The sequence below is a fragment of the Heterodontus francisci genome, chromosome 46 (genome assembly GCF_036365525.1).
Source record: "Heterodontus francisci isolate sHetFra1 chromosome 46, sHetFra1.hap1, whole genome shotgun sequence".
Classification (NCBI taxonomy): Eukaryota; Metazoa; Chordata; class Chondrichthyes; order Heterodontiformes; family Heterodontidae; genus Heterodontus; species Heterodontus francisci.
Genome location: NC_090416.1, coordinates 6,727,896 through 6,738,256, shown reverse-complemented (window position 1 = coordinate 6,738,256; position 10,361 = coordinate 6,727,896). Strand labels below are relative to the sequence as shown.

Below are 10,361 nucleotides of genomic sequence, written 5' to 3'. Positions count from 1 at the left end.
GACATCAAGCCAGCTATTCAGCTGCGTTATCCATCCCTTCTTTCACTCACTATCTCTCGACCTCGCCCTCTGCCTCGTCCCCTCACTCATTGTGGCTTTCCCTCTTTCTACACCACTTTGTCCTTTTCTCCCTTACTGCCATAAGAACATAAGAAATAGGAACTGGACTAGGCCATACGTCTCCTCAAGTCTGCTCTGTCATTATTTGATGAACCTTTGTTGCATCACCTCTATGACAAGTATATCCTTCCTTCAGTACTGCGACCAGGAATGTATACAGTACTCCAGGTGTGGGCTCACCAAACCCTGTACCATTACAGCAAGAATACCTCACTCCTGTACTCTAATCCCCTTGCAATAAAGGCCATCATCCATTTGCCTTCCTAATCAATGGCAGTACCTGCATGTTAACTTTCTGTTATTTGTGTCCAAGGACACCCAAATCCCTCTGAACACCAACATTTAATAGTTTCTCCCCATTTGAAAAATGTTCTGTGTTTCTATTCTTCCTGTCAAAGTAAAATACCTCACATTTCTCCACATGCTATTCCAGCTGCCAATTTCTTGCCCACTCACTAACCAGTCCATCTCACTTTGCAGCCTCTTTGTGTCCTCCTCACTACTTGTTGTCCCACTTAAACTTGTATCTCCCGCCTTTGCCCCACCTCGCTCTCTGTCTCTCTCTCCCTCAGCCCAAAGCATCAGTTAAGACAGTATTTGATCATGCCTCGTCAATATTATATTCGGTCCTGTCTCTAGTATACAACTGGTTAAAAAGTGTTTAAAAATGGATGAGGTGCCTATGAAATCCCCCTCATTTTATATATAGACATGGAACTCCCTTCATTTTATATGCAGAGGGGGAGTTCTTCCATTTGTTATATAGACAGGGATCTCCCTCCATTTTATACACAGAAGGATGTCTCTGGCTGTGTGTGTGAGTGTCTGTGGCATGTTTGTCTGCGTGTGTGTGTGTGAGAGAGAGTCTCAGAGTCGCCTCTCTCCATCTCTATCTTTCCCTCTGTCTCTGTTTCTCCCTCTCTCTCCCTCTCCCTCAGTCCGCCTCACTCTCCATCTCTCCCTCGATTCCCTCCCTATCTCTGTCTCCCTCTCTCTCTGTCTCTGTCCTAAATCTGTCTCTCCCATTCTCTCTCTGTCCCTGTCTTTCTCTCTCCCTCTCTCTCTCTTTGTATCAGTCTCTCCTTCTATCCTTGTCTATTATAATCCATGTTTCTCCCAATCCCTCTCTCGCTCTTGTTGTCTCTCCCCCTCTCTCTGTCTCTCTGACCCTCCATCTGTCTCTCCCCCTCTCGCCTTTTTCCATCATTATGCGTTTCAATCTCTCTATCGCTCCCTCTATCTGTGTCTCTGCCTCTGTCCCTGCCTGTCTTCTTGGTCGTAACAATAGAAAAGTCGAATATTTTTAAAAGGCCTGTAAGTGTTGATGTTAGAGAGACTTGGGGCTACTCGTACAATGAACACACAAAGTTAACATGCAGGTGCAGCAGGCTGTTAGGAAGGTAAATGGCATTTTGGCCTTTATTGCAAGGGTATTAGAGTACAGGAATAAAGATGTCTTACTAACATGGTACAGGGTTTTGTTGAGACCACATCTGGAATACTGTGTGCAATTTTGGTCTCCACATTTAGGAAAGGATATACTTGCACCGAAGGCAGAGAAGCGAAGATTTACTAATTTGCTCCCTGGGATGAGGGGGTTGTCCTTTGAAGAGAGGCAAAGTAAATTGGGCCTATATTCTCTGGAGTTTAGAAGAATGAGAGGCGATTTAAATGAGACATGTAAGATTCTGAAAGAACTTGAAAGGGTAGAAGCTGAGAGATTGTTCCCATTGATCAGGGAATCTAGAACATGGGGACACTGTCTCAGGATAAAGGGTCAATTATTCAAAACTGGAATGAGGAGAAATCACGACACTTGTGAATCTTCGGAATTTTCTAACCCAGAGGGTTGTGGACTCTCCATCATTTAAGGCTGGGATAGTAGGAGTTTTGGTTTCACAGGCTATCAAGGGATATGGGGAGCAACAGGAAAGTGGAATTGAAGCCCAAGATCTCCCTTGATCGGATTGAATGCCGGAACAGGCTCGATGGGTCATATCATCTATTCCTGCTCCTATTTCTTGTGTTCTTGTGTTCTCTCCCTCTATCATTTCTCTCCCAATCCCTGTCTCTCCCTCTGTCTCTGTCTCCCTCTCTCTCGCTGTCTCTCTTTGCCCCTCCCCCTCTCTCTCTGTGTCTCCCCGTCTCTCTCTTTCTCTGCCTCTGTCCATGAGTCTGTTTGTGCCTCTTGTGCACCATCTCTTCCTCTCTCTGTGTGTCTCTCTCCCTCTGTATTACCCTCTCTCTCTGTCTCTGTTCCTATCTCTCTGTCTCTCCCTCTATCTCTGTCTCTACCTCTATCTCTGTCTTTCCATCTATCTCTGTCTCTCCCTCTATCTATGACTCTTGCTCTTTCTCACCCTACTCTCCCTCTTTCTCTGCCTTTCCACATGAATCTTGTTTGTGCCTCTCTCACACCATCTCTCCCTTGCTCTCTCTCTGTCTCTCCCTCTCTGCCTCTCTCTCTGTCTGTCCTCTCTTTGCCTCTCTCTCTGTCTCTCTCTCTCTCTGCCTTTCTGTGTCTCTCTCTCTGTCTCTGTCTCTCTGTGTGTCTATCTCTGTGTTTCTGCCTCTCTGTCTCTCTCTAGGAGCAGGAGAAGGCTATTTAGCCCCTCGAGACTGCTCTGCCATTCAATACCATCATGGCTGCTCTGATTGTGGCCTTAACTTCACTTTCCTGCCTGCCCATATAAGCTGACTCCCGTGTTGATGATATATCTGACTAACGCAACCTTGAATATATTCAACGACCCAACCACTAATGCTCTCTGGGGCAGAGAATTCCAGAGTCTAACCACTCGCTGAGAGAAAAAAAAATCTCTTTAGCTCAGTCTTAAATGGGAAACCCTTTATTGATCAACTGTCCACCCCTCGTTCTAGTTGTCGTTCTTGAACATCCTCTCAGCTACGACCCTGTCAAGTCTTCTCAGAATCGTATATATTTCAATAAGATCAACTCTCATTCTTCTGAACTCTAGTGAGTATTGGCCCAACCTCCTCAACCATTCTTCATAAGATTATCCCAGGGATATGCGTTGTGAGCCTTCCCTGAACCGATTGCAATGCATCCAAGCCAGACCATTTATCCACTTTCAAAGATGCCAAGCACATTAATATTTCCCTCTCACTCGTTTAACACCCGCAGATGGAGATGGTGCGATGGGAAAGTAACTGCAGTGACACAGGGACACCAGATGCAGATGGTGAGATGGACAAGGACCTGCAGCAAGATGGGGACACCTGCAGATGGAGATGGCGAGAAGGGGACAGTAACTGTAGTGAGACAGGGACACCAGCAGATGGAGATGGTGAGAGTGGGCAAAAAGTGCAGTGAGACAGGGGAACCAGCAGATGGAAATGTTGCGAGGGGGCAGTAACTGCAGAGATTGAGGGACACCAACATATGGAGATGGTGAGAGGGTGCAGTAACTGCAGTGAGACAGGAAAACTAGCAGATGGAGATGTTAAGGGAGGGCCGGGGTGCGCTGTGAATGCAGTTAGACTGGGACGCAAGCAGATGGAGATGGTGAGGGGGGGGGCAGTAAGTACCGTGAGACAGGGACACCAGCAGATGGAGATGGTGAAAGGGGGCAGTAACTACAGTGAGACAGGAACACCAGCAGATGAAGAGGGTGAATGGGGGCAGTAACTGCAGTGAGACAGTGTCACCAGCAAATGGAGATGGTGAGAGAGATCAGTTTTGCAGTGTGACAGGGACACCAGCAGATGGAGATGGCGAGAGGGGACAGTACCCGCAGTGACACAGGGATGCTAGCGGATGGTGATGTTAAGAGGGGCAGTCACTGCAATGAGACGGGGCACCAACAGATGGCGATATTGAGAGGGGCAGTAACTGCATGAGACTGGGGAACCAGCAGACGGAGATGGTGGGGGGTGGGGTGTGTGGTTGTAGTACGTGCAGTGCGATAGCGGCACCAGCCGATGGAGTTGGCGAGAGGGGGACAGTAATTGCCGTGAGACAGGGAAAATAGCAGATGGAGAAAGTGAGCGGGGGACAGTAACTGCAGTGAGACAGAGACACCAGCAGATGGAGATGGTGAGAGCGGGACAGCAACTGCAGTGAGATGGGGACACCAGCAGATGGAGATGGTGAGAGAAGCCATTAATTGCAGTGAGACAGCGACAGCAGCAGATGAAGATGATGAGAGGCGACCAGTAACTGCAGAGAGACATGGTCACCAGCAGATGAAGATGGTGAGAGAGGGACTGGAACTGCAGTGAGACAGGGGCGACGGCGGATGGAGATGGTGAGAGGGGCAGTAACTGCAATGTGATGGGGCACCAGTAAATGGAAATGGTGAGAGAGGGACAGTAACTGCAGTGAGATAGGCACCCCAGCAGATGGAGATGGTGAGAGTGGGCAGTAACTACCGAGAATCAGGAACACCAGCAGATGAAAATGATGCATTGGGGGCAGTAACTGTAGTGAGACTGGGCTGCCAGCCGATGGAGATGGTGAGAGCGGGCAGCAACTGCAGTGAGATGGGGACACCAGCAGATGGAGATGGTGAGAGGGGACCAGAAACATGCAGTGAGACATGGTCAGCAGCAAATGGAGATGGTGAGAGAGGGACAATATATGCAGTGAGCCAGGTAAACCAGCAGATGTAAATGGCGAGAGTTGGCATTAACTGCAGTGAAATGGGGACACCAGCAGATGCAGAGGATGAGAGGGGGACAGTAACTGCAGTGAGACAGAAGCACCAGCACGTGGAGATGGTGAGAGGAGGCATTAATTGCTGTGATGCAGCGACATGAGCAGATAATGATGATGAGAGGGGACCAGTAACTGCAGTGACACTGAATCACCAGCAGATGGAGATGGTGTGGGGGTCAGTAACTGCAGTGAGACTGGGTCACCAGCAGATGCAGATGTTGAGAGCGGGACAGTAACTGCAGTGAGAAAGGGAAAACAGCAGATGGAGAAAATGAGCAAAGGACAGTAACTGCAGTGAGGCAGAGACACCAACAGATGGAGATGGTGAGAGCGGGACAGTAACTGCAGTGAGACAGGGAAAACAGCAGATGGAAATGGTGAGAGGTGGCATTAAATGCAGTGAGACAGGGACACCAGAATATGGAGATGGTAGTCGTGGCGGGGGGGGGGGGGGGGGGTGGGCAGGGTGGTGGGGGGCTAGTTCCTGCCGTGCGACAGAGAAACCAGCAGATGAGTTGGTGACAGGGGGCATTAATGCAGTGAGACAGGGACCCCAACCGATGGAGATGATGAGAGTGGGGCAGTAACTGCTGTGAAACAGGGGCTACAGCAGATGCAGTTGGTGAGAGGGGACAGTAACTGCAGTGAGAGAGGGACACCATCAGATGGATATGGTTAGAGGGGCCATATAACTGCAGTCAGAAATGCACAGCAGCAGATGGAGCTGTTGAGAGGGGGCAGAGCAAGCCCCACCTCAATAGGTCTGATTCTCAATTAACTAAAATCTCAGAATCAGATTAAAAAACATTTCAGGGCTCAGTGCTATGGATATAAAATGTACTTTCAGTCCTGTGGGGAGTGTAGTGAATGGATTATGAAATGGGATTTAGTTCCAGTGTTTCTCTATTTCTATGATTTCACTAATTTAATAATGAGATTGAGAGGATATTTCATCGCCTTTTTCAGCTCCTCTCTGTATTTAGTCTGGGTCACAGCGTAAATACACGTGTTGGTGCAGGAACTGAGAACCTGCAGCATCTCCGATATGGTATCTGTGAGAAAGTGAGGGTCACTGTAGGAGGAATAGTGCTGAATGTCTGCAATTCGCCTATAAATGATAAACACAAGCCGGGTCACCCATAATAATATAAAACTTCCGGATATGCTGAAGAGTAAAATAATTGATTTTCTTCGATTCTCCATCTCTGGGTCCTTGTGATTCTCTCCATTGCTGCGGACCCGGAATCCCCTGCGGACTTTACTGGCGAATAAAATACGTCTGACAATCAGAACATTCAACAGTAAAATCAGAAGGACCGGGACACAAGGGGTTAAAATTCGGTGAAACAATTCAAATGCCCCCCATGCGGGGATAGTGTAGAAGCTCAGTTTAGCGTTACAACCCATGGGAACATGATCAATAATGTAATCCTGTTCTATTGTAAAGTACCAGGGGACAGTCTCGAAGCAGCCCAGCACACTCACTGTTCCTACAACGACAGCCGCTGTTTTCTTGGTGCAATATTTTGTTTTCAGCTTCTCACAACAAATGGTCACAAATCGATCAAAGGTGAAAGTGACTGTGAGCCAGACAGAAATAACTGTGGCTGCAGAACGCAGAACGGAGATGAGAGAACACACAGGAGTAATTCTCAGGAATGAATCTGGGAAATAAATTATAACAATGATGTACAATATGGGATCTGTGATAACAACCAGGAGATCAGCCACTGCCATTCCCACCAGGTAGACAGTGATACATTCGGAGAGACCGCACTTTCCTCGGGACAGGATCACAATCGCCACCAGGTTAACTGGAAGAGAAAGAAAAGGAAGCTGAGAAATTACTGATTACACCTGGAGGCAAAGCAGCAGTTTGACTGGATCTGGGTTGAAATTTCCAGCTTTGTTGCTGCATCGAGCAGTGAAAACTCATTGATTAACCTGGGCACTGCGTTGTCACAGTGCAATGTTTGAAACACAATTGTTAATAATGATTTGGGAAATTGATAGAGAAATTGAATATGGTCAACACCAGATCTACAGGAAGTAATGAGTGAGGATGCAGTGCCGGTGGGGAAATGAGAAGGGGTTTTTCAGAGATGTAATCCAATGGGTTGAATAGGCATTTTCTCCAGACTGTTGGTGGGGCGGGTTTGGGGACAGCGGATAGTGCAGATGGTTTGTTGCTTTGGGTTCAGAGAGCTGACAGGGGTTGGTGCAAAATGGGAAAAGGCTGGGAGCTGCTGTGGTGATTTGGAGGGTTGGAATTTATTTTGAAGAGACAGCTGGAGGTGGAGGCAGTGAGTGACATTGGGAGGGAGAGAAGGAAAAAGACATGTTGGAGCTGGAGGGGAGACAGGAACAGATGGTTTCGGAAAGTGGATAAACTGAAGCAATGAAGGAGGAGACAGAGGACTCAATAAAGTGAGAGGAGAGGCTCGGATGCATAGGGATTTTAAAGTGCAGTATTTAAATAATGAATTACCATCAGTGAAGAATTGATTCTATGATGTTTATTCAGACAGTAAATAAGGAATGGGAAATTTCCACAAAACAAAATGAGGACCTGACAGAAATAAACGGAGAGGATCAAGTCCAATTTCTGTGCGAAGAAGAGACTTCGGTTAGCCTGGAACCCACAGCTCCAGCAGACACTCTGAGGTGATCCATTCCAGTGTGTAATGATTTAAACAGGGGATAAGTCTCCATTGACACGTTTATACCCCTGATCATTGCTATTAGTTACACTCACCTGGACAAACATATTACTTCAGCAGCTTTGAGTCTGGTCCATAATGTGGTGGATAAAACACAATACTATCAATGTCAATGACATTGTCCCAGTAAGACCTCTGCCGTAAATAAACCTGATATCTGTACTCATACTGGACGGATGCTACAATTATGAGTGACGTCATTTGCATTTTCCATATTTTTGTATTGACCCTGTTCACTCTTGAAGTTTATATTGTAAATGCAACTGATATGTCTGCAGTGGACACTGAATCCAGAGACATAAACATCCCGTTTCAATCTGTTCCTGACTTTTCCCAGTTAAAGGTGAAATTTAAGTCTCTGATTTGGGATCACGTTCAGAATTGCAGCCTAGAAACTACTGTAGGGGATTAGGGGAAGACACTCTATATGTCCATTGTGGAAACAGTCACGTAGTGTTAATATTACTGGGCTAGTAATGAAGTGGTCCAACCTATTTGCCCAGGGACAGACGCTCAGATCCCACCATGGAAGCTGCTGTATTTTAAATACAGTTAATGTCCAAAAGTCTGCAAATGAAAGCTAGTCTCTGTAATGGTACAATTAAACTATAATAGATTGCTGTAAAAACACATTTGGTTTACTAATTACTTTTAGGGATGGAAATCTGCCATCCTTGCCTGATCTAGCCTACATGTGGCTACAGGCCCAGAGCAATGTGGTTGACTCTTAAAAGATATCTGAAATGGCCCAGCAAGCTGTCAAGGGCAACAAAAGCTGACCTTGCCAGCGGTGCTCACATCGTATGAAACAATAAAAGACAATATTCTCTCTGCTATTTCACTGCAGATATTTTCCTGTTTATTCGAAAGTGGTTAATGGCTCCAGTAAAATTAGAACTGTGCCAACTTCTGACTCCTTTCCTCCAGTTCACTGCAGACGGGGCACCAAAATTCTGCTTTCCCTCACTATCAGTTGCTCCAAATCCCTGTTTCCATGTCCAACCCTAGCCAAGTCCACCTCACCCAATACCTTCAGTCTCACTGACCTGCGTTGGCTCTCAGACTTCTAAGCACTGCAAATCATAATTCTTATCTTTTGGCTAAGAATCTTCCATGTCCTCAACGCTGCTCATCTTGAGCCACTCATCCAAACCTGCAGCAAACTCGTCCATGATTGCCCCGACCTAAGACATTGGCATCTTTCAGTGGGACTGCCCCCGCCTGGTACCAGTGGTACTGATCTTATCGTAACCAGAGCATCTCCAGCAATGGCCTCTCTTCCCACACCAACAGTATTACCTCTGGAGTCGCGGAACTTTCTATTCTTGCTCCCTCCTCTTCCTCATCTACGCACTGCCAGCTGGTGGCATCATCTACAGATATGCGGTGAGCTTCCACGTGTGTGTGGACAGCACCCAAATCCAACTCTCCAGCATCTCTCTCGACCCTCCACTGCCTCTGTGTTATCAGACTTTAAATGTCTGTTTCCATGAGCTGCACTTTCCTCCAATTAAACATAGTGCAGAGCGAAGCCTCCACCTTTGGTTTCAGCACAAACTCCACACCCTTGTCATTGATCCCTTCACCATTCCTAGATGTTGCATCAAGCTAAATGTGATGTTGTGTAAAATATGCTCCCTGTTCATCCCAGACCTGAGCTTCAGACCTGATGTTGTCTCCATCAGAAATTGCACCTCCTTCCACCTCCATAACATCTCCGGCCTCTGTCTCTGCCTCAGCCCATTAGGCATTGAAAAGCTCAATCACTCATCTCTGTCAGATTATTAGGTTATTAAAAGCTAAGAATCAGATTATCATTTGTTTAAATCTAGCTATTATAAACTAACAATTGACTTGCTATTATAAGCTAAATTTAGCATTATTGGAACCCTTCTTTGTAGTAGGGTAAAGTGGGGTAACTTAGGAAACAATGCACAGTATAGACAGGATGTCAAGGTAGAGGGATTCTGGGAGTTTATGTCAAGTCTTAAAATGTTTACTTGCAGCAAAAGCGTGAGACTTTGAGAGAAGACTATGCCAACAGTTTCTGCATACATTTGTCTCGTAATGAGATAAAGAACCTCGAAATGTAAAAGCATTGAGATAAAGTAGTCAACATATTGAGATACTAATTGCACAAATTCTAAAGGCCAGAAACCATCGCAAATTATTCTTGGTTGGTTCAGAAGGGCATCCCTGAATACAATTGGGAGAGTGGAGGGTTAACTGGAAAGTGTCCCGGATAAAAGAAATCCAGTCTATGACACTGCATGCAGAGATTTTTCGAAAAACAAATAGACAGGAAAGAGAGACCGCCCAATAGGTTGAAGAGCAAAAAGTGTAGCAGAAAAACTTGGCACTATGCCCCAGTCTCTAATACTAGAACTACGGGTCACTTTGTTAAAATAAGGGATCGCCCATTTAACAGAGAGATCAGGAGAATTATTTTCTTTCAGAGGGTTGTGAGTCTTTGGAATTCTTTTCCTCAAAAGGTGCTGGAAGCAGAGTCCCTGAATATGTTTCAGGCAGAGGTAGATAGATTCTTGATAAGCAATGGGATGGGAGGGTATCGGGGGTAGGTGGAAATGAGGAATAAACACTTCAGCCATGAACATATTGAATGGCAGAGAAGGCTGGAAGGGCCGAGTGGCCAGCTGCTGCTCCTAATTCGTAGGTTCATATGTATTATCTACGATATGCTGTTAATTACTGCTTGAGCTTGTGACTATGGTTCATCTAAAAACTGAACAAACTTGTCTTTACATTTATCTCAATAAAGTCGATTCACAACAAGCTTTGTACTGCCATATCTGCTACCACCTTAGAAGAAGTTATAAGCTACA

The 10,361-nt window shown here is 46.1% G+C and overlaps 1 protein-coding gene across 1 annotated transcript; it reads right to left on the bottom strand.

The window, feature by feature from the left end:
* Positions 1-5,707: 5,707 nt before the first annotated feature.
* Positions 5,708-7,565, bottom strand: LOC137356779 (probable G-protein coupled receptor 139). The gene is made up of 2 exons (XM_068022538.1): positions 7,554-7,565; positions 5,708-6,634 (listed from the first exon to the last, which is right to left on the bottom strand). Exons 1-2 carry the CDS (start codon positions 7,563-7,565, stop codon positions 5,708-5,710), a joined length of 939 nt encoding a protein of 312 aa, XP_067878639.1.
* Between the last annotated feature and the right edge of the window lie 2,796 nt (positions 7,566-10,361).